This window comes from Antechinus flavipes, chromosome 1 (assembly GCF_016432865.1).
Source record: "Antechinus flavipes isolate AdamAnt ecotype Samford, QLD, Australia chromosome 1, AdamAnt_v2, whole genome shotgun sequence".
Taxonomy (NCBI): domain Eukaryota; kingdom Metazoa; phylum Chordata; class Mammalia; order Dasyuromorphia; family Dasyuridae; genus Antechinus; species Antechinus flavipes.
Window position 1 is genome coordinate 332,677,918 of NC_067398.1, and position 24,881 is coordinate 332,702,798.

The 24,881-nt window shown below is 34.5% G+C and overlaps 1 protein-coding gene across 2 annotated transcripts in view; it reads left to right on the top strand.

Moving 5' to 3' along the window:
- The window catches only part of ADCY9 (adenylate cyclase 9), a 186,159-nt gene extending 163,248 nt beyond the window's left edge, over positions 1 to 22,911 (top strand). For both annotated transcript variants that reach the window (XM_051967711.1, XM_051967720.1), the window contains exon 10: positions 10,760 to 22,911. In XM_051967711.1, the coding sequence (XP_051823671.1) occupies positions 10,760 to 11,951 (1,192 nt within the window). In that variant the 3' untranslated portion in view covers positions 11,952 to 22,911. The remainder of the gene's footprint in view (positions 1 to 10,759) is intronic.
- Positions 22,912 to 24,881: the final 1,970 nt, after the last annotated feature.

A 24,881-nucleotide genomic window follows, 5' to 3' on the forward strand; every position in this document is an offset into this window, starting at 1 on the left:
ACTTTTTTTCCTTTTGATCTGATTTTTCTTATGCAGTATGATAATTGTGGAAATATGTATAGAAGAATTGCACATGTTTAACATATATTGGATTACTTGCCATCTAAGGGAAGGGATGGGAGGAAGAGAGGGAAAAAATTTTTGGAACACGGGGTTTTGCAAGGGTGAATGTTGAAAACTATGCATATATTTTGAAAATAAAAAGCTTTTAAAAAAAGAAAGAAAGAAAGAAAAGAGTTGCCTCTTAGTTCAGTCCTCTCCCCCTTTTTGAACTGAGTTTCCCCTCAATTTGAGGCAGAGTGGTTGGGTAACAAAACAGAGTTACCTTCTCTAGAAACATCCCTTTCAGAGCCAGTATAAGGTTCATAACATTTCCAGACAACTAATAGGTGTTCTCTTTTGTTCAGAGACCACTAAGGTAAGTATCCATAGATTCTTTTTATCTGCTCATCAGAAAGTCGCATCAATTCTCTTTTGGGCAAGAAGTGGTTGCCGTGAATTGCCTCCAAAATTCCCCTTTACTAGGCTACTCTGTAAACAGGCAAGTTGCCTAGTCTCCAACTATCTTTGTAAGTATTAGCTTTTCATAGATCTGCTAACTGCTATTCTTGAACATCAAAGCTTCTCAATAGGTCTCTCTTTGCTGGAATTTTTGACAATAGATTTAGACATTATATTACAATTTATTTCAGAGCTCTGGTCTGATTGTGGCTAGTTTGATAGCCATTTTTCAGCTTTTTTCATCTGAGAGATGTACTAGTTATGGGTATGCTCATCATTTTATTCCTCTGAAATTCCAAAGCACAAGTAAATTGAAATAGTTCTTAACCAAATACTAGTCAGATATGGTATAAAGCAAAAACTCTTACAATATACACAGTTTCTCTTGTCTGTTTCTTTTCTAGACTTTTATACAACTGTATGGCTACTCAAAATCTGCAGATATTGGATCCTAGATTGTTGTATGCAATATCTTCCTAGTATTTGTGGTAAACTTGAATTGGTTTCAGCAGATACTAATACTTGAGAGAGAATTTGTAGACTTGGACACGCTGAACCCTTCGTGTCCCACCTTCTTATTGATACCAACAACTTCTTTAGGGAATTTCAAGATCACCTTAATTTATCTCAGATATAGGGAGTCTCTTACTCCATCTTCCATTTTTTAAACCCATTCAAATTCTACAAAGGCATCTATCAGATATCTCTGATAGAATGATTAATATGGTAATTTGAGACCTACCATGTATACAGAGGGTCCTTAGAGTCCAGATGGAATAGATGTGTAAAGAATTAATAATGTTGATTCATGAATATTACTTTCAGCATTTATTGTGATCTCTTCTGGTGCCATCATTTCTTTTCTCCAGTACTTATCAAATTTCTTATTAATTTTGAACCTTGCAAGCTCTATTATGTCTTTCTGCCTTTCCACCATCCAAATAGCTCTTTGCTTAGATCTAGAATTGGAAGCCTTTCCTTGTTGAGATACTGTGTACCAGATATATTGGGCAAGAGTTAGTTTATCTGCAACTCAAACTGCAATGGCTGCAGCAGACACAGATTTTTCTCTTTTATTTTCTGTTATCTTTTTAGTGGCTTCTTTATCTGGGCTTTGAAGGTCTGAGTCATATGCATTGATAATTTATTTGGGTATCAGGTCAGTAGTACTTGCTAAAAATGCCCTTTGATTGTCCCTGTCAGGTAATTGCATCATATCCACCAACCCCCTGCTTACCATATCATATTAAACTTCAAGATCTGTTTCCTTTTTCATTTACCTTTACAAGGAGATCAGGTTTTTTGTTTTTTGTTGTTTTTTTTTTTTTTAACTATTCCATCTTTCTGTAGGCTTCTACTGTTGAATCTTCACACGCAATATGATCTCTGGTTTGCTTCCACTGCCCACACTGGGGAGGGTGCTCCTTAGCCAGTCAAGATTGAGATGCTGGAGATGCTGGAGTCCTTTATCTCTATTAGTATTTACCCTATTTTTGCTAACTGTGGCAGTAAGAGCCGTTACTTATGATCAGGGATGGGAAGGCTCAGAGTAATGTATGAGACCTCCGTGCATTTGCTTCAGTCTGATCTCATCTGTTTCGTCAGGTCCTTCCATACTTAGTGCCTACAATCAAAAGAGAGAGAAGGTTTTTCATCTTTATATTGAACAGTGGACTAGATAAATACAATCTAAGCTTTCTGTGAGTTTTCACCACAATCTATTACATCTTTAGATTTTGCCATTGGAACCTGTATCAATGTGGGAACTTTTCCTCTAAGACTTTCTGTCAGAATGACTCTCTTTTCTGACCCTTGTGCTTGCCAGTGCTGGGGTGAATCTGATGCTTGGCAGATCCAATTCTGCAGTTGTTGTTCTGCTGGAGGTCACTGTTAATGACCTTCAAAAAGACTCCTAACTTGTGTCTGACATGTCTCTTGTGTCTGAGGTCTGGCATTAACCTTACCTACACAGGAAGTGTTTTTCTTAAAATTAAGCATGTCTCTTAATTTCTTTTTTCCACTAAAGCTTCTGCTTTTAGAGCAATTCCATATCCTCAGAGACTAGCTTACAGATTAATTCCCAGGTCCTGTTTCCTGCTGTCAGGAATTTTCTCCAACAGGAATTTTTGAATGATCAGATGGATCTGGTAACTTACCAGTGTTTGTGACTCACTTCCTGAGTTATTTCCTCTGTGAGCTTTTGCTTTATCTTTCTCAGGCGCAAGCCTCTATGTCTGCTATCTACTTGTGATGTCCCTATATAGTTCCATTCTGCTTCTATCCCCAGCACAAAGAATATTTAAAATTAAATAACTAAGACATAAAAATGGCAGGGGGGGAGGAGACGGGAGCGGGAGGGGGGGAAGGGAGGTGGAGAAGAGGGGAAGGTGAACAGCAAAAAATTCTTTTGTAACCTGTATCAGCAAAATCTGAACTTGGAACCAGCTCAGTTCAAACTTTTCACTAAAATCCTAGTGTCACACAGATGATTAAAATAAACTTTTAAAAATAATAAAATAATTTTAAAAAACATTAATTTCAATAAAAGAAGAGAAAGCGGGGGGGGGGGATAAAAAGATTTAAAATTACTTCCCCAAACCAAAAGGCCTTCATATAAGGACGTATATGTGTTGTTGCTTCCTGCTTGTAGGGTTTTGTTTCCCTTATAGCACATTTACAAATGGGTATTCTATGTGTAACATAGTTGCCCCTTTAGGAAACTTGCCCTATTTGAATTTAGCTCACTTTTGTCTCAAGGAGTTATCTCATTTAGATCTAGGAAAATATTGGTGTAGGTGAAGAGGGACAGAGGCAGAGACAGAAGAGAAAGAGAAAGAGACAAAGACAGAGAGACAGAGAAAGAGACAGAGAGACAGACAAAGAGAATCATTCTCTCTCTTGTTTATGGCAACTTGTGCTTTCATAGAGGGTATGATATAAATATACCTCCCTTGCTTTTGGGACTTCCAATGGGATCTTCCCTTTCTCCTGGTATCTAAAGTTATGCTAAAAAAAAAAATTTTTTTTTAAAGGTTCCATCTCTCTTCACAGGAATCAAAACATCTCAGATCTTTATCTGAACTACTGTTCTTAATCACAACAGATAAGGATTTAATAGTTACCTAATATGTCTTTTATATAAATAGAGAGGAACAAAATCATAAATAACAATAATGGCAAGTGAGGAACAATTCATTTGTTCCTAAAAGAAATTGACTGCCAGCTTAATGGAAACTCTTCTATCACCTCTGATTGCTCTGCAGTCTCATAAGCACAATCAAGCACTTCTCAACTAGAGAAGGAAGAGTTGCTTTCCAGCTTCTGACTCCCATTGCTTATAGTGAGCACTTGCCAAGATCAGAGATGAAGGGGGAGACAGAGCAACCTTCCAAATGTGTAAACAGAGAGATGGACAGTTTCATTCCTCTCTTACAACATCTTGGAATGCTTGTCTCTTCTCTTTCATGGCTTTCTTCAAGACTCAGCTAAAATCCTACTTTCTGCAGGCTCCCTTTTCTAATCCCACTCACCCTCTGCTAGTAGTTTCCGTCTACTTAGTATATATCTTATCTGTATTTAATAATTTACATGTTGCCTCCCTCATTAGAATATAAACTCCTTAAAAGCCAAGGATAGGGTTTTGCTTTTTTTTTTTTATATCTCCAATGCTTGTTACATAGCAAGGGCTTAACAAATGCTTTTGATGAACTAATTAATTCTTCTAATTTTTTTTAGAGAATTTTCTTAAAGAATAAATTTTATTGACATGTTTTGATTTTTTTACATCACCAAAATTTCTTCAGTGTCTCTCCTTCTTTCTCTCCTAGAATGTCATTTCACATAAGTAATATTTGGGGGGGGGAGGAAGGAAAGAAAGGAGAGAAGGAAGGAAGGAAGGAAGAGAAAAAGGAAGGAGAGAAGGAAGGAAAAAAGAAAAAGCCCAGCAGAACTTATCATTATATTGAAAAAAAATTGAAAATATATGTATTATGCCATACTTGGTGCAAAAGGAGAGAGTGGAGATGTTTTCTTGTACCTTTTCTTTGTAGTTGTTTGTATTCTTTGTTATTTTACAGCATTCACTTTTGATTTTTTCCCATTTACAATGCTGTAGTGTTGTATATATTGATTTCTTGATTCTGTTTGTTTCCTTCTGCATTAGTTCATGTACCTCTTTCCCTGTTTTTTTTTTTTTTTGTATCTGTATTTGTTACAGCATAATTATGTTCCATTATATTTATGTGCCAGTTTGTTTTGCCTTTTCCCAATCAGTAGTCTTCTATTTTGTTTTTCAATTCTTTGTTATCACTAAAAGTGCTATTAAAAAACATTTGGGTGAATATGGGGACTTTCTTATCAGGAGTCTCTTTGAGATATAAATCTAGTAGTTGAATCTTTGGGTCAAAGGATATAGATATTTTAGTTATTTTATTTGCATAATTACAAATTACTTTTCACAATGTTTGTACTGACACTTCTACCAACTGAGTATTAGTGGGCTTTTCTTTCCACAATCTCTAATACTGACTATTGCCATCTTTTTTCATCTCTGCCAATTTGCAGAGTGTGAAATGAAACTTCAGAGTTGTCATTATTTGCATTTCCCTTACTAGTAGTAATTTGTAGCATTCTTTTATATAATTGTTAATAGGTTTCAGTTCTTCATTGAAACCTATTTGTTCATATCCTTTTAACTATCAAAAGCATTGATACAGCATTAAAATTATAAATTAACTTTGGTAGCTTTATCATTTTTATAATGACACAGCTTAGCCATGCTCTGAATATTCCCCCAGCTAGATTATTCTTTATCACTTTAGAAAGCATTTGTGATTGAATCTATACAATTTTTTGTACATTTTAGTTGATCGCCAAATATGTATTTTATAGTGATTTGGAATGGGTTTTCCTTTTTCCTTATTCCCTCTTGGATTCTGTAAGGGATAGCTATCTTCTTTATCCATCTTTATGCTTTTTAATTTCTTTCTCTTATCTTACTGATATTTCTGGCATTGATAGAACTATATTAAATAATAGCAGGAAACTGGGCATCTTGCTTTATTTGTTTTAAAAATTGCTATGTCCCCATTGCATATAATACCTGCTTTTTGTTTAGATAATTTTCTGATGATAAAAAGATACCTTCTGTGTGACCCTAGGAAAGTCACTTAATCCCAATTGCCTCAGCGAAAAAAGAAAAAAAAAGATTCCTTCATGTATATACTTTTTAAGTTGTTAGTTTTTTTAATATAGAAATGAGTGTTATGTTTTGTCAAAGACTTTTCTGTATCTGTGGGAGATAATTACATGATTTTTAGATGATTTTGCTTTTAATATATGTTCAATAATTCTTATATCTCAGAGATAAATCCAACTTGATCATTATGGGTAATTTTTTAAATATTGTTATAGTTTTTTGTTAAAATCTTTGTAGCCATATTCATTAGTGATTCCACAGGAGACTACATTGTTCACAATCACACAATTGGCTAAAGTGTGACTGAAGATATAATGAATATGTGATCTCAGATTATATATCATTTGTTGTCTATAAAAAGGTTATTTGGTTATAAAGAGTAAAACATCACCTGAAGGGCTCTCCTCAAACAAAATATCTCCCATGTACCCCTCAAAATTATATGATTTCTTAAATGATTAGACAATCAAAGTATCTTTTTTAATGACCCTTTGATTATTTGTTGAAAGATGTGAAATGAAGAGATGTATACTCTTTGTGTTTTCTTTTTTCTTTTTCTTTTTTTTTTTTGCTGAGGCAATTGGGGTTAAATGACTTGGCCAGGGTCACACAGTGTTACACGTGTGTGTGTGTGTATGTGTGTTAGGAAGTATTATGTGTCTGAGGTCATATTTGAACTCAGGTCCTCTTGACTTCAGGGTTGGTACTCTATTCACTGTGCCACCTAGCTGCCCCATTGTCTGTGTTTTTTTTATCACAATGGAAGATATCCCATTAAGAATCCAAATTGAAAGGAGATTCCCTATAAATGGTGATACTCTCAGTTACTCTTATTATGAATGACATTATGCTGATTGCATTTAGGTATAGGACAGTATAGAATATCCTAAGCGAAATACATAATTATGCAGACTTTGGCTTAGCTCTCCAACTAAAGAAACCAAGTAGATGAAGATAAATTTCAACATTAACTTTTGCCACACCTTGTGTTCCAAATTTTCCTCTCTCTCCTCTCCTGCTCCCTCCCCAAGAGAGCAAGCAATCCAATATAGGTTCAATATGTGCAATTTGAAGAATGGCTTTGTTCACTTGGATAGACAACCCATAAAATGGATCTTTTAGGATTTATATCTTGTATAAACACTGTCCTTGAATAGTGAGCTAAACCCAGATTTGAACAAGAGAATATTCTATCCCAGCTATTACCTCACATCTTTGTTTAAATGACTTTTATCTGCCATGCTCCTTTGTAAGAAGCATTAATTCAAATTGTCCTCTTCTCTATTAAATTTCCCTTTCTAAGACGATCTAGACTCTTCTATCCCCATCCCCCATCCCCCACTCTTTTTAAACTTGGCCTGTACATGAATTATCTTTGGTCTTACAATGAGATTTATTTTTCCTTCCATTGCCCAGCTCAGAGAAATGAATCCCCATTTCTTCCTCCTGCCTGTCCCTTTTTAGGGGAGATCATTGTCTTTGAAGCCTTATTCAAATATCAATTTATGAAGGAGGAATCCTAATGGAGTAGTAAAGGGCAGTTGATTTGGTATAGCTCAAGACCTGGAATTTGAAGAATGAGATTTAATCTAGCTTCTTCCAGTTACTACCTACTGGCCCTGGAGCAAGCCACTCTACCCATATATAGACTGTTATGCCTCCCCTATAATAAAAAAAGAGAGGGGTTTGGACCATCTTTTTCAAATCTGTGATCTTATTAATTTATTCAAATTTCTACCTCCTTTCCTCCTTCAGAATATTTTATGTTTCTCTTTCACAGACTTAATCTCACAAATATTCTCTTTTTTTCCAGTTTATTTTGATTAACATTTATTAAGCAACCATTATGTACCAAGCATTATGCTAAGTGCTGAGATACAAATAGCCGAAAGAGATTTACTCAGTCGTAGCAGGGGAAGATATTCAGGACAAAGAAAGACTATTTAGTTAGGATACAGCACTGATACATGTGAATGCAACTTGTTCATATTGATGTTGGTATTGCTGCTAGTGGTTGAGCCAGAAGCCTGAGGCAGGAACCATGTTAAGGTGGCTCTGGTCTCTATACTGAAAACACAAGAAAGCTCTATCACTAGCCTGAGTCTTTAGTACTGTGAGCCAAAATGAATCTATCTTGCATGGGGCAAACCCTTCAGATATTAAGCCCACTATGTGAGGGTTATGGAAATTTAAGAGCAAAAGAGAAAAAAATCAGTATAAAGACAGAGTAACACGGGAATATGATTGGATGTGTGGAGTCAGGAGGATCTGCACTCCAAAGCAGCCTCAGATACTTACTAGTTATGGGATCCTGAGCAAGTTCCCCCCCAAAAATAATTATTGGATACCCAATTATTGAGGAGACCCAAATTTTTCCCTCATTCTCTACTAGGTCAAGTCAACATCTGAAGAACATTACTTAAAATGAGATTGAATTAACTTTTTCTTCAGTCTTTTTCAAATCCCACTGTGTTCTACAGTCTTGAGTGGGAAAGTAGATCTTTGTCTAGATTTCTCAAGGACTGGGAGTTGTCTGGAAGTAAAAGTGACATAATCAAAGTCACATTCCTTAGACCCTCACTATATTTCATTGTAATATTCATTCTTCTCATTAATTATTAATCAATTGAAGTTGATTGCCACCTATCGGGAATACCCACTCTTCCAAAGTCATATAAACATCTTTGGCATTCAAGAGTGCCACTGATCCATTTTATTAATTGTCTACTAGCAATATTTGATTATGATTAATCAAATGAGTTGCTCTATAAGAAAGCTATAACAGCAACATATAAACACTGCTCATTCCTGAAATAAAGTGAGGAAAACTTAGTGTTTCTCATAGCTTCCATCTGACCAATTTGTGGATTTGTTTTAGTTCCCAAGCCGTCTCGCTTCTCTCCTATCCCTGGCCCCTGCACACCTTCAGAATTGCTCAGAGAACTTCTTTTTAAATCCACTAAACCCCCATTTGAAAAAATGCTACATTAATTTCTCTGTCAACAGTATAATTGGGGAATGGATAACCAAAATTTGTAATTAATTAAATATTAATTTGTGAAAATATAAAGATCCGCCTCTGGAACACTCCTTTTGTATTGCTTCACCTTATCACATAATTTTACAATCATAGAAATTTTTTGTTTGGTGATACATGCTTGTTTTTCTTTTTCTTATATATTCACATGCATTATATATTAATGAAGGTTAATATAAATTTTTGTTTCACAAAAGTTAAGAATTTTGCCAGTCTTCATTTACTAAATCTTCATCATTACAACCAGAACAGTCAGAAAGTACAAAATGAAAACTATTTCTGATTATTTCAATTAGAATCAACCTAGGGTGAAACCTGCTAGAATAGGGCAGGTTTCCTCCACACCACAGTAAAAATCAGAGTTTGACTTTGGCCTGGCAGTTATAGGCTGCTTGCAATGTCTTTGCTCCAGTTTTCTCCTCTCCATGACATTTTAAACATAGCTGCCAAAATAATCAGCGTCAGTCCTCACTCAAAAAACTTTCAGCGGCTCCCTACTACCACTAAGTTAAAATACAAATTTCTTGGCCTCACTTTTTAAAATTTTTCATAATTTATAACTAGCCTATTTTTTCAGATCTATTTTACATTTCACATTCCCTTCACATTCACTAAATATTCTAATCAAACTCTAAAACTAGCTGTTTCCCATTCTTGACATTATATGTCCCACTTCCATCTATACACATTACCCTCCATGTCTTGAATAAACTCCCCAAATCCTTATCAGACAAGATAACATAAATTGCTTTGCAAATCTCAAAGTGCTACATAAAAAGGAGTAAATAGTGGTGAGTTCTGACTGTAGTGGTAATGGTGATGATCTGCCTTCAAAACTCAGTTCACAGACCTATAGGTCTTTCAAAGGATCTGGTTTTGAACCTTAGTTCTTCCTCTTACTACTTGTATGACTTTGGAAATTCATTTAGTTTTTCTGATCCTCTCCTTTTTCATATATAAAACAAGAGGGTTGGAATAGGTAATTTCTGAGGTTCCTTCCAACTCTAAATTTGTGATCATGTGCTCTTAAGCCTCTACTCATCTTTCTCATTATTAGTCATCTCTACAGTTCATATTAGTAAATCTACAAATATTTATTATGTGATTACCATGTACTCTGTATCATATTAAGCCCTAGAAAGGGAAAAACATGTTCTCAGAGAATTCACATTCTAATGGCAAAGACAACATGTAACTATGTACATACAAGATATAGATTGTAAATGGGAAAAGTATTTATTTACACATATACATATTATATTTCCCAAGTAGTTTATAAACTCTTCCAGGAAGGGGAGCTATTTATTTATCTGTGCACACATTATATTCCACAAGTAGAATATAAACTCCTCCAGGAGGGTGATTTTTGTGTTTTTCTCTATTCATCTTCAGATCTAGTATATAGGATACACTATTCAATCTCAAATCATTTTTAGCTCTTTTGCTAGCAGAATAAAAACTGAATTGAATCTTTAGCTGAAGGCTATACCTTGGGCAGTTAAAACTAGAAATTAAAAAAAAAAAAAGGTGCTAATCTGCATTGGTAGAAGGAATCTCCTTGCTGGGACTTCCCTATACAAGAGATATAAAAGATCTGGTTAAAAAAATTAGAATTCAGTAGATATTTGAAGTGCTGGTCCTCTATATGCCTGTTAAGTGTTGTGTTTCTATGCTTTGAAATTTTGATTAGTAGTTTTAATATTAAACATATTATGTTTAGAAGTATTGCACATGTTTGACTATATTGAATTGTTTGCTGTCCAGAGAGGATAAGGGGAAAGTTTTGCAAGGGTAACATTGAATTTTTGCATGTATTTTTAAAAATAAAAAGTTGTTATTATTTTAAAAAATAAAAACTAAAAAAAATATATTGAAAATACTTATGAGTTGTGTGATTCTGGAGAAGCCAGAATCTTTTTTTGATTTGAATTTTCTTTTTTGTAAAATAAAAGTGTTAGATTTAAGAAAAAAAAATTAAATATATTTCTAATTGAATATTTTTCTGTCTTTTCCTTGCTCTCTAGTTCCAGGAAGAATCCATGCAACACTTCAATGCCAAATTTTAGCAAAAAACCAGCAGACCTAATTGGCCAGGAGGTGACACTCGTTTGCTTTCTCCTGCTTTTACTGGTCTGGTTCTTGAATCGAGAGTTCGAAGTCAGTTATAGGCTTCACTATCATGGAAATGTGGAAGCTGATCTTCACCGTACCAAAATCCAGAGTATGAGAGATCAGGCTGACTGGCTGCTAAGAAACATTATTCCTTATCATGTGGCAGAACAACTGAAGGTTTCCCAAAGCTACTCTAAAAACCATGATAGTGGAGGGGTAATCTTTGCCAGCATTGTAAACTTCAGTGAATTTTATGAAGAGAACTACGAAGGAGGTAAGGAGTGCTATCGAGTCCTAAATGAACTGATTGGAGACTTTGATGAATTGCTAAGCAAACCAGATTATAACAACATTGAGAAGATTAAAACCATCGGGGCCACATACATGGCAGCCTCTGGACTGAATACCTCCCAGTGTCAAGACAGCAATCATCCACATGAACATTTGCGAACCCTTTTTGAATTTGCCAAAGAAATGATGCAAGTTGTGGATGACTTCAACAATAACATGCTCTGGTTTAACTTTAAACTTAGAATTGGCTTTAATCATGGACCCCTCACTGCAGGGGTTATTGGCACTACAAAGTTACTGTATGATATTTGGGGAGATACAGTGAATATTGCCAGCAGGATGGATACTACTGGAGTAGAGTGCCGCATACAGGTGAGTGAAGAGAGCTACCATATCTTGAACAAGATGGGATATGAATTTGACTACAGGGGAACAGTAAATGTGAAGGGGAAAGGTCAAATGAAAACCTACCTTTATCCGAAATGCATGGACAGTGGGATTGTGCCACATCACCAATTATCTATATCACCAGACATTCGAGTTCAAGTAGATGGCAGCATTGGACGGTCTCCAACAGATGAGATTGCCAACTTGGTGCCTTCTGTTCACAGTTCTGACAAGACATCTTATGGCTCTGATAATAATACACAGGCGAAGGATGCTCACCTATCTGCAAAGAAGCCTCGGAAAGACCCAGTAAAAGCAGAAGAAAGGTGTAGATTTGGCAAAGCCATAGAAAAAAGTGACTGTGGTGAAATGGAAATTGAAGAAGCCAATGAGCTAACCAAGCTAAATATTTCAAAGAGTGTATGATGCAGCCACAAAGAAGTCAGCTGCATGAGGTGCTCTATCCATAGAAACACAATAATATTTACAATTTGGCTGGTTTTTTTTTTTCAAGAGACACATTTCCAGTGCCTAGATGTTATGTTGTCATTTAAACCCTGACTTCTGTGTGGATCACAGAAGGTCAGGATTCATTTTCATCCATCTCTCTTCCCTCACTTCCCCTCCTGAAAAAGCTTCCCACCTCTTTCTGTAATTATCTTTCAGCAGTGTGGATAATAAGTGCCTTCAGGTATTTTCCATGGCCTTGAAGTCTAGGTACAGAGGCCGTTGGCGAATCATGGCTTTGGGTATCAATTGCATTTTAAAGCAAAAGCTGTGGTTAAGATATCATTTTTATTGTTGTTTCTCACATTTTTGGCTAATACAACTCTTTGAGATTTGTTTATTTCTTTGTGTGTATATATTATAGTGTTTTACAATCATCATCTGACCTTTCTATGTAAACACACTTGCATTTATGAAATTGATATTAAAGTGCCAATAATGTACTGAGAAGGGATGTTAAAGGAAAGGGAATAATGTGTAGTGAGCTGGGAAAGGCATTGATTCCACAGTGGCTTGTCCTTTAGATAAAGCCTGTGATGTAGCTGCTGTGGTGATTCCATCCTGTTTTGCAAATGTTTTGAAAACACACACATGCCATTGTGTGTATTGGATGTGCCACTTTCCTTATACTCAGTGGTTTTCAGACTTCATCTGCTTTCAGGGCAGTCTTCAAAGTCAAATAGGTAACAAAGCATCTTCAGTCTGGGCCACCAAGTATCAGAGAAGCCATTTTCACTTTAGTGAATCCCTACTTTTAAGGGATTTTCAAGTTCAAAGTTAGTGTCTTTGAAGTATGTGTGTCTAAGAAAAGAACTTAAAATAAATGTCTTAGGGTTACATTTATTTATTTATTTATTTTCAATAAATGTGATTAGGTTGGAAATGGGTTTGGGAGTAGGGGTCTCGAGAGAGAGAAATAGATTTTGTTTGCAAAGAATATCATATAACAATAATCAGATGTCCGTTAGTATTTCAGCCACTTAGCTACCAACCACTGTGAGGACGTTGAGCAGTATTTATATCAAAGCAGGTGTGGATTCCAAGTCATCAAATGCATGTTGAATCTGAAAATCCCAGCTTCCCATTTCATATGGACCGATACTCCTGCCCAGTGCCCTCAGGCTTTGTGTTGTGGTACATTGTTGCACCCTGGCATTCTGCGGGCTTTGTACTTGCCCTCTTTACTCACTGCAGGTATTGAGATCAAAATGCTTTCTCTGTTCCATTTAAGGATGTATATAGAAAGAGCTTTCATCATGAGCTAAGAAGCACAGGACCTGGTTACAAATATTAGTATTCCCTTTGTTTAGACAAATTTGAATTATTTCTCCTTTTCTTTATTTCAGACTGGATGACCTATAGGGGAGGGGGGAGGGACAAAATGTGTTCCGTTAAGCTAGTTTTCACCTGTTATAGATTGAAAGAGTTCTTATCCTATGCCATAAGATGAAATAATTTGTAAAAATTGAGTTGATCACCTTAAGAAAATATGGGATATCTCCTTATGTAGTCACATTTAATTTTTTTTATTCCACCTTAAGTTCAAAGTTCCTTAAGAACTGAACCCATATTATAGTTTCTCTAAAGCTGCTAATACTGAGGCAATACTAAAATATAGCTCATCAAATAATTTGAGAAAGCTACTTCTATATTTAAGATTCCAAATATGATTTACTAGCAATACGGACTCAATTTAAATCCTATTATAACTGCCCTTACCAAATCCTTGGTTCTCATAATATTGTTCTCCACTGAGTAAAATGTTGATTATGATCATCTAACTCACAGCTCAGGTTTAATCATAAAGAACACAAAGGTGGGTACCCACTAGTACAGTTTTATATCCATAATGTTTATTTTATTGGGCAATAACATTATCAATAACAGTAATATTTTTCTTCAGGTTTTACCTGTCAATTTGTTGGTCTTCCACTCTTGAAGGAAGTGTAGTTGTTCAAATACCTCTTGCCTGTAAAGAATGTATTCTTCCCAAAATGCAAAATTTATTTTTATTTCTCAAGAAATAATAATAATAAAAGACTATAATTTATTATTGAATTGCTGATCTGCTTTGGTAGGGGGAGCTTCCACGATCCCTACTTGGATGGAATCACAGGTTCAGACCAATAATAATAATAATAATGATAATAACTCAGATTTATATAAGATTCTCCTTAGAACCACCCCTTATGATAGGTAGTATTAATTTTATTATCCCTGTTTTACAGGTGAGGAAACTAAGGGTCATGAAAATTAAAAGATCTGCCCATGTTTATTACACAGGATTTAAGATAGGATACAAACCAGTCATCCACCAATTCCCAGTACAACACACTATCCATCATATCATATACACCCTCATGCTAAATGATGCTTTTCTTCTCTGTGGAAATATTCTCTTCCTGAGGGCATTTTTCTTCTCCCAATATTAAAGAGTGTGAATATTCTAATCTCCTTTTTTCCTCCATTTGCTAGGATCTAGTCTCTGCAGATAAGTCGGTTTGCTTAAGTTCCATCCATTGTAACTGCTTAAATTAACTTTGTGTTTGCTGCTCTATTTTTTTTTTTATTTTATTGCTGCTCTATTTTCAAAGAGGTTTCCCTTTTTATGAAAAAACCAGGTGTAATGGAAAGAGTGTTGACCAAGAGTAGAAGGAAAATAGGTCCGCAATCCCGCTCTGACATTAGCTGCATGAACATGAGTTCTCTGAGTTACTTTCAGTTTATTCGTCTGTAAATTGAAGATAAATGATACCAATAGTACCTATTTAATGGGACTGTGATGAAAGACAATGTGATGAATTTGACAATGTCAAATGAGACAATGTATATAAAAGCACCTTGTGAAACTAAAACTATATGAATGTCAGCTAGTATTATTTTTACAAACTTTTTTAAAAAATTAGTATTCATGGTTATATGAAACTAGGGTTCAGTAGTATTGAAAGGAAGGTTGACCTTAAAGTTTATAATGCTGTCTTCCAGAAAAGTTATCCTGAACCTACCTAAATAGCCAGTGTGGGCAACTTTTTCATGTCCCTAATTCACTGTTCTCTTGCACAGATCTTGAAAACATAGCTTATTTACCTCATTATGTCCCCATGGAATCTGTATGGTAAAAGCTTTGAGTCTAATGCTATAGGCATTAAGCAAATGGTTCTTCTAGGTGAGCATGCTTCCAAACTTTGAACTGAAATGCTAGTTGCTGTTCTTTCATTGACTTGTTCTTTGGTGTGGTTGTTAATTATGCCTTATGAGTCTAATGTCAGAAGCAACAACTTCGGAATGTGTGCCAACAATTACTTAGGATCTTCTTCCTTAGCCCAAGTCAGATAAGGAATAGAATTAATAGAATTATCAGAGTTCACCTAGTCCAGCCGTCTCCTTTTATAAAGAAGGTGACTGAGGCACAAGACAGATGAAATGACTTGTCAGAGGTCACATGGTTAGTACGGGGCAGAGTGGCACCTTGAAGCCCAGGTGTTTTTTCCATTATTCTAAGTTTCGCTTCCAAATATTTTATTGAATTTTCTATAATTTTTCATAGAATAGGTACAGTATTTCTTTCTTTAAAACTTGATTTTTTTTTCCTTAACATTTTAAAGACAGTTATAAAAAAATTCCTGAATAAATCAAACATTTTTAAAGATTAAACCCAGAACATCTGTGAGTGACTTGATCGGCTTTAGAAGATGTGTCTTAAATTGTATGCCTCATCAGAACATGAAAATACAAAAGCTAGTGTATTTCATATTACACAGATTGTGCATGATATTTACTTTTTCCTGACAATACATTCCTTATGTGCATTATAGATTTTTGAGATAAGAATGTCAAAGCAACGTCAGGTGCTTCCAAAATTCCCTATGCCTTGAACCTGTATTGCAGTCAACAGAAACAAATTCTGTTTTAACTCTTACACATGTGTTCTTTTAGATTCATTCTTATCACCTCCAAATTCATCTACTGGAAGATGAATTCATCTGAATATATGAAGAAACATATATTCAAAAATACCCTTAAATCTAAATATTCAGCACCTAAGCATTAAGACAATATTCTTGTGCTTTCTATTCTGTGATTGAAATATTAGGCTAATTTTCCCCTTAGTTTGTAAAGAAGATGTCAGAAGCCTTTTTGTTTTCTTTAATTTTGCTTTTAATAAGCATATTTGCTTTGGTTGGAATTGGCCAGGGGATGTTTTGTTTCTAAATGTATCTTTAAACTAATAATATTTTAATGATCAAGTTACAAAAGAAAATAATAATGGTAGCATTTCACTCTTTTCCCTAATCCCTCCCTCCCCAAGCAGTGACAATGTTTCACATTTAACTGATGCTGTAAAGTTCACAACAGGTAGGTCACATCAGTATTATTGTCTTCATTTTATAGTTTGGAAAACTGAGACTCAAGGAAAGTTCAATAAGTTCCCCATAGTCACACAGCTAGGAAGTAGCAGAGTCAAGATTTGAACCCATGCTATCTAAGAATAATTTCATTCACATCTAATCATACTGTAAATAAAGAAAACTTATAACCAAAAAAAGCCATACATAGAAGAGTGTCCCCTTCTGAATGTCTCTGTGTACTTCCACAGGCCCTTCTCTGGTGAGTCAGCAAACAGTGAAACCTCACAGTGTGCAAAAAAGCTTTTCAAGTACTTGTTGAGAGAACTAATAAGTAGAAATAGGCTCATGGGCCCTCAGGGACTTGCTAATTTGATTAGAGAGAGAAGGCATCCAACTGATCATTCTTTGAACACCCAGCATCTATGATTTATTGATAATGACAGAAACAACATCTTCCATTAGGTTTCCTTAAGAATCTTTTTGGTTAGACCTTTTAAAGATTTATTCAGAGAATGGCAATACGCTTTCCCTCCCACTCCCACTCTGGTTTACAAGTCTGTTAACCAAAAAAGGGACTCTAAAAAACTGTTAGAAAATCTCCTAGAAGATCTAGAGAGGCAGCTTTTAATTTGGGTTAGACCTCATTCATTATTCCTTCCTCACTCGAAGTTTTTTCCCCCACTATGTTGATGTTCCTTTCGGGGAAAACAAAAAACAAAAAACTATTCTTGTATCCTAAGACTTAATACAGTGCCTTATACAGAGTAGGCGCTTAATAAATCTTTGTTTAATTAAATTGATCCTACTTAGAATATAGAACCAAAGGATTAGAAAAAGCAATTGACCAGAGGAAAAAGATAGTAATTGAAAAAAATATGCACACATATTTATATATATTTGTTGAAGTTCCTCAAAAGGGTTACATCTGTAAAAATTTTCTTGTGTAAAATTATTTGTTCTCAACGTATTTCAAAAATTTTATTCCTGACTTTGAATTCCTTTGAAGGAATAGTAAATATGGTCTACCCAAATAATAATTTTGGGAAAATTCTAATTGCTGCTTCTCCAGTATAAACTAAATTAAATGTAAATCATGACACTAAGTAGGAATAATTTGTTTTTTTCTTCTGAATAAAATTAAACTGTTGTCCTTTTTATCTCAATCAATTAAATGCTTACAGAGCCACTCATCAAACTTAAGAGTTTGACAGTACTTGCTCTCTATATAGTAGGGAATTAATCACAGTTTTTCCAGTTGGTAAATGATGGAGTCTAGTGATGTAAATATTCTTTATATTCAGCATATTAGATTTAGTAAGGCGCCTTCTATTTAACAAATTGTGGAAATTTGTAGAGTAGAAACCATACTTTAAATGCACTTACTATTAAAGGATCTTGTAGTCTGCTGAAGCTGCATTAAAGTGAAAAATTTCTACTTATTAATTTTTTTGATGGTGGCCAAATATCTATCACATTATCTAATAGTGACTTGAAGATCACTTTTCTTTTCAGATATCTGTAATTGTCTTAAAGGATTTATGGCAAAATAGCAATGGAGTTAAGGATATTTAATGTAACTAGTACCACCTAAACTGAGTTGATGTCAAGGGTAATAAAAGAGCACATTTCACATTTTTACTCATAAGCCATAACTTTATTTAAAACTGAATCTCTCTTGAAAAGGTGCAATGTATAATATGTGAACTAGATGAATTTTTTTCATTAGTGAGTCTTTCAGAAAAAAAATGTTCCTTAGAGCAAAGGGCTTTTCTCCTCTTTCTGAGATGTTGTACTTAAATTATAGAAGTCCCTGCTTTGTCTACAGAGGGCATATTTTATGTTCAGCTTTCCAGCAATGTTTGAGTACCAACAGTATGAATTCAACATATTTTACTTCAGCAGTATGAATTCAGAAACTCCTGATATGTAATATCATTTGTTTTGGAAATCTGTGATTATTACTTTTTTAAAAATTCCTTTTGGGAATATTTATAATTTGTGAATATCTATAATCAATTATGTAGAAAACTTCAAAGATAATCAGAACTAAGTATAGTAAATGAGATTCCTAAAAAATGATTCAGCAGCATTCTTTTTTTCGTCCCATGTCTATAATGTCCCTATCATTTGATTGCCAAAGAAAAATTTGTCAAAAAAGCTAGGAAAGAAAGTAGTAATTTCTAAAGAGATATGACACATTTATACAACTCTAAAAAAAAGTAGTATAGGAAAAAGTGAAAAGATAGAGAGCAGTATTCAAAAAAAGAGGAAGTAAGAAGAGTTATACTAGGAGCAAAACTAAACTGCCAACCAATAATCCCCTACCTTCTTCAATGTAACTCAACCATCATGATTTCAAATATATCCTTCCCAATCTTGCAGGCAAACCTCTCCAGTTTGATCTTCTAGTATTAAACCTTTTTAACTTTCACAAGATATACCCAATATTAGAGCTTAGATCCTGTATACTTAATAGAATTCTGTTATTATGCCCTTCCACTTGTTTTCTCAGAGTTCTATCCTAAATATTCTACTGTGATCAACAAAACAAAATTTCATAGACGCACCCCATTCCTAACTCCTAAGGAAATATTCATACCAACAGGACATACATTACTGACTGGAGTTTCAGCAAGACATTTGGCAGAGTCCCTCAAGATATTCTTATAGAGAAGATGGAAATGTGTGATCTGGATAATGGTGCAATTAGTTGGATTTCAAACTGGTTGAATGACGGGAAACAAAGAGAAACTAAAGGCTGTCAACCAAATTTCATATTCTCTTGTAGGGTGTCCTAGGACTCGGTCCTCAGTCTCATTTTATTCAACCTTTTAAACAATGATTTATAGGAAATCATGAATAGAATGGAATGCTTATCAAGTCTGTAGATTATACAGAGCTGGGAGGAATAACTAACAAGTTACGCGATTGATTCAGGATCTGAAGAAATCTCAGCAGACTAGAATGATAGTCCTAATCTAATAAAATGACATTTAATGGAGGTGAGTGTTAAGTTTTGTATTTAAATTCAACTTTAATTCCCCAATTTCAAGATGGAAGAGATGACTGAACAAAAAGTTATGTGTAATTATTATTGGGATTTTAGTGAACTTCAAGCCTAATATAACTCAGTGGTATACATAATGATGGGAATAGGGTGGAGAGGTAGCTAATGTGTCATCAGGCTATGGTAATTATGTATATTCAGAACTAAGTAGTGATCATTCCATGCTCCATTCTGGTTATGTGGATATTGTGTTTGGTTCTACATACCAAATGGACAAGCTATAATTTGTCCAGAAGGGGCTACCAGAATAGAAAGGGGAGCTCAAAACTCAAGGTCCCCAGTGATCTAAGGATCTTTTACCTGGAAAAGATTTTGGAGGCACAGTGAAATATAATGGCGATCTTCAAATATTTGAAGGGTTTTCATGTGGAAACAAGAGTAATCTTGTTCTGCTTGGCACATAAGGAGCAGAGCTAAGAGCACTGGATAGAAGCTGCAGATAGACACATTTTGACTTGTTTCCTAATAAATAGAGCCATCCAGAAATGGAAAGAGCTACCTCAGGGGAAGGTATTACATATCCCTGGAGATGTTTAAGCAAAAGCTAGATGACCACTTAGTAGAGAATTTGTAGAGTGATTTACTATTAGGTAGGAGTGGGACTAAAAAGTCTGTGGGATCTTTGCCAGTTCCGAGATTCTGTGCTTCTATATGAAAGACAGAATGTTCTTTTGACATCAAGAAACTTTTTATATCCTATAAAGAGACAACTCATAAAAATACGCCTGTGCATAGGATAGCCTTATATTTGCAGAGTACTTTTTCCCAAGGATCTAAAAATACATTTTTTTTTTCCCTCTGCTAAGTTTGTTAAGTAGTTAAGGAACCCACATCCATTCAATTAAATTAGAAAACAGGTTAAAAAATTAAATAACTTGGTCAGGGTTGTCCACTGAGTCATCCAGCTCTTCCCACTATATCAGGCTATTTGTGTTTGTAGCATGTAAACGACTATTTGCCAAATATCTTATTTCCGGAACTCCATTCTTTTCAAGGTAATAACTGAGAATCCAATTCTGATGGTAGATTGAAATGTGATGTATTTAAAGTTGTGGGAATAAAAATGAGGTCAACAAATGAGATAAAATACAATTTCCACTTGAGGGTTATGCCTCTGATTTTACTTTTTTTTTTTTTTTGAAAGACTGATACGTGAACGACAAATGGACTATTGAAGTTACTTTTTCCTCTTAGCAGTTTTTTTTGGTTCTTTGTTTCTAGATTATTGAAATGCATGTGGCCTTTTAAATCTAATCAAGTGGTGACTATATGTTAATGACAATAGCAAAAAACAAATAAACCAAAAAAAAAAAAAAAAAAAAAAAAAAACAAGGAAAGGTCTCAAAAAACCCATGAACATGTTTGTGCCTTAAGAGGCTGGAATATTAAGTAAGATAAAATCTCAGATACTTTAATTCCTTTTTCCTGTATAGAAAACAATGAATGCTTTACAATCTTTTTTTATTTTCTTATTTGTAAAATACTTTTTGAAACTTTTTTGTTGATCAAATCATAGCAGATTCCAATCACGAAAGAGAAACTAACAAATTAGAGGAAATTAGTTCAGATTTATGAGAACTCCTGATAGTTTTCTTTAGTTCTAAATTTAGGGGCTTCTTCTTTTCATATATATATGCCCTACTTCACCAGTATCCACAGCAATACTCCATATAGCATCATTGCAAACTTACTATGTATTTTAAGGGCCCTAATAGTGCCAACTTGTACATTCAGACAACTACACTATTACATTTTTTGAAAGTGATCTCTTCCTTATTTGCTTCTAAGTGAAGTATAGAAGAGTAATCATATAACACTAACGAAGGGCTGCTAACCTCTGTAGTCTGTTGTGTTTGCTCACTGAGTACCATAACCTGTTGTACTTTGCCCAACCTACACACCAGATCCCTATATCATTTACAAACTTCTAGAAATTGAAATTGAAACAAAAACAAAGCTGAAAAGACTACCACACTGAAGTTCTCCATAAACCCCATGTGGTCCTTAGTAGAGAGTAATTCCCAAGTGTGACTAGCTAAAACTAACTCTTGGGACTGAATCAGGCGGAGAAACGAGCCTCTCTACTTATGTCTCAATTAGCTGCAGACCAGAATGGATTCTCTGGTCTTGTTTAGACCCACAGAATGCATTTTCCCTCTGGAGGATTGTTATAAATTCTTAAAGTTGCCTTGGGGTTTAGGAAGTCCAACCCCTTAAATTTGTCTATTAAACAAGAAACCATCCAGAGGTTGCAATTAAGCCTCAGGTGACAGGGGGCTGTTTCATAGCCACTTTTTTTTTTTTTAAACAAGCCTAGATCCCCAAAGCTCTACAATTCCAATCATATTAAGCCATCTTACTGTGTATGAAGAACAGGGTCTCTTATATTATCCTCTTAAAGTTATAGTATTCAACTTAAGCATAAGCATTACAAGAATAAGTAACAAATAAAAAACCAGAGCCTTAACTACTTTACACATCTCTCAAGATAAGCGCAATATCCCTTTAGGATTTAATGTTCCCTAAATGCATTAATAATTCGTTATTATTCAAACCCTGGTTTCTTTATGGTTATGTGCTTCTGGTGTATAAGGCTGAATGGCAATTGAAACCATATTTTATCAATTCAGATACACTCCTCATACCAAAGGTAATTTTGTGATTCTTGTTGCATGTTCCATATGATGTGTATTGTCATGACATGTACAAGATGAGATACATCATAAAAGCATCATTTCATTGAGATTTGACTTGAGAAATCTGAATGTCTTAAGAACTATACTGTTTTATGTTACTCTAAAGTTGTGCACTTAGTCTTAAGTGGGAATAAGTGTTGATCTTGTCTAAGCATTTATTTGATTTGAGATTGACTATGTGTTGTGGATTGAAATTGATATCATATATGCCAGAGATTCTAGCCATGAAGACAACCATTGCTGGTCATGAAATGCAGGAAGAAATAGCAAAACAAAAACAAAAACAGTTGTGTGGATTTTGAAGAACCTTTCAATTCCAAAAGCAATGACAGTTTTCTTTTTTTAAAAAGAAAATCCCATTTCTAGAAATTGTGGTTAATGATCTTTTCTCATTCCCAACAAATCGTTTTATCACTCTTTCTCACCCTCTCATCCCCATAGCTGAAGGTCAGAAAACACTGCTGATGGGAAATGTTGAAGCTTTACTTCAGCTGGGGGGAGGAGGAGGCTATTTTGGAGGCTAATTGTAAAAAGACAAACAAAAAAAATTTATGCTTTGTCAAGAACCAAAGCCAAGAAGAAATTGTATCTGTGAAATATTAAGCTATATCTGTATATAGAATAAACACACCATGATCTTTGACTCATTACTACAGACCTTGTAACCAGTTGTATACTATAATGTTTTACTGTATTGAAGAAAATTTCACACTTTAGCTATAGAAAGCTGGGAAAATAATTTAAAATACAGTGTAATTAACATGAAATTTGTTGTTGTATTTTTTTCATTTGGCATAACTTCAAATGAAAATTGTGCTACAAAACTCAGATTAGATCCATTGTTACTAGAACATCGGTCCGTAGGTACATCACCCTTCTTATCAGTAATAATACTTAACTTCACAGATGGAATTGGAAGAACCTTAAAGTATATCAAATATGACCTTGCTTAAAATTACAATCTGATCAAGAAAATTGGGGAAGTTTAGGAGGAGATACCACTCTATTGCACAACTCACATGCATATGATCTAAAAAAGATCCAGATTGGGTTGGTTACAGAAGAGAGAAAGAAGTGCTGAAGGGCACAAGAAATACCAACCTAGATTTAATTCTCTGGAGTACAGTGCCATCTCACCTTTGCTGATTTGGGAAGCTTACCCTGTGCATACAAAATGTGTGCCCAATTAGGAGTGTGGCACCTAGAGACATACAATTCAGTATTCCCTAGGCAAGAGCCCAGGCAAAGAGGCAGATGTGGAAGGGAAACAGAGAGGCCTTTCTCTCCTAAACAGCTTTGTTCCCTGACACAAAGGAGAAGATGGAGCTAATCTGTCAATAAGAAAATTTTTAAAGCTGCATTGCTGTACATATTCATGATGAATTGACTCTGCTGTAGCAACCAAGTTCTCTGGCTTGGCTGGATTTTGTTCAGGCACTGATCTTCACACACAGAGAAATAATCTAATGTATATTTTCATTTGGGCTTTTTTAAAACAAGAAGAATGAAGTTAATTTTGCCAGTGGATCTATTGAAACAATGCAGATCCGGGAGAGGTAAGTAACCATACATTCACAGCCAACTTTACCAGATACTGAATTTGAATGTGCAGTGGCCTGGATTTTAACCTAAGTTACTTCAGATTTTCTAGTTTCAAAGATTTTGCTAAAAATTAAGTAAACGAGCTGTAGAAATGTCATAACCAGACTAGACTGGCTGTTTGTGTATTTCTTTACCTCTTGAATATAATTTCAAGGATTTTAATACTTGTTAAAATGTAATTACAGTATTAAGTAACAGGTGTGTAGATTTGTACAGCAAGTATGAAATGAATATAGTCTGCTTATGAATGACCTAGACTTTTCCCCTTTCGTTTTAATCAACCAGAACTAAACAAATTTTCTTAGCCAGATTTTGATGCTAGGAGGGATTATTAAATAATCATTTTAGGACATTTATATGAATTAATAAGAATGAAAAGTAAGAAAGTTTATGTGCTTCAAATTGCCAAAGAGATTTGTATGTAAACACCTTGCAGATACTGTTATTCTACTTTTTTAATGGTGTTGATTTTAGTTTTTGATTTGTAAACCATCAAGATCTGGGGAAGATTAAATCTGGCACTTTTGTTGCACTGTTGTGTCAGGCAATAATTTTAATTTCACAGCTTTCAAGTTTATGGAAATATAAAAATTAGATGCAAATGAAATCCACTAGAATTCTTAATTATCTTGTGAATATAATATCCATCTGTCCTACATATGTTTCTGAGAGGTAGGTTTCAATGATTCTGAATATAAATATATATATATATATATATATATCCATGTATACTATATACAAATAAACACATATGTACATCAAAACACAGGGACCAATGTAAAAATACAAAGCCATGTCAAATTTTAGTTTACAAGTAATCATAAAAGAGTCTTTTTCTCCACTTTGAAAGCTATATATGTGTGTGTGTGTATGTATGTCTCACATACATACATTATATATGTATTTTTTTTTTCTGTTTTCCAGTTAAGATTTAAAAGAAGTACTTTCAGCCCAGTAAATGTCATTTTTGTTTCTGCTAGCCTTTAATTTTAATAGACCTGACAAATACTTCCAGGATGAAAATAAGAATGTTTCATTTGAAGAAAATGTTGGCAGACAGCCACAGACTAAGGACGCAAACTAATTTTTCTCTTGTTTTTCTGCCAACAAACCCTTGGCCTCCACACAGTCAAAG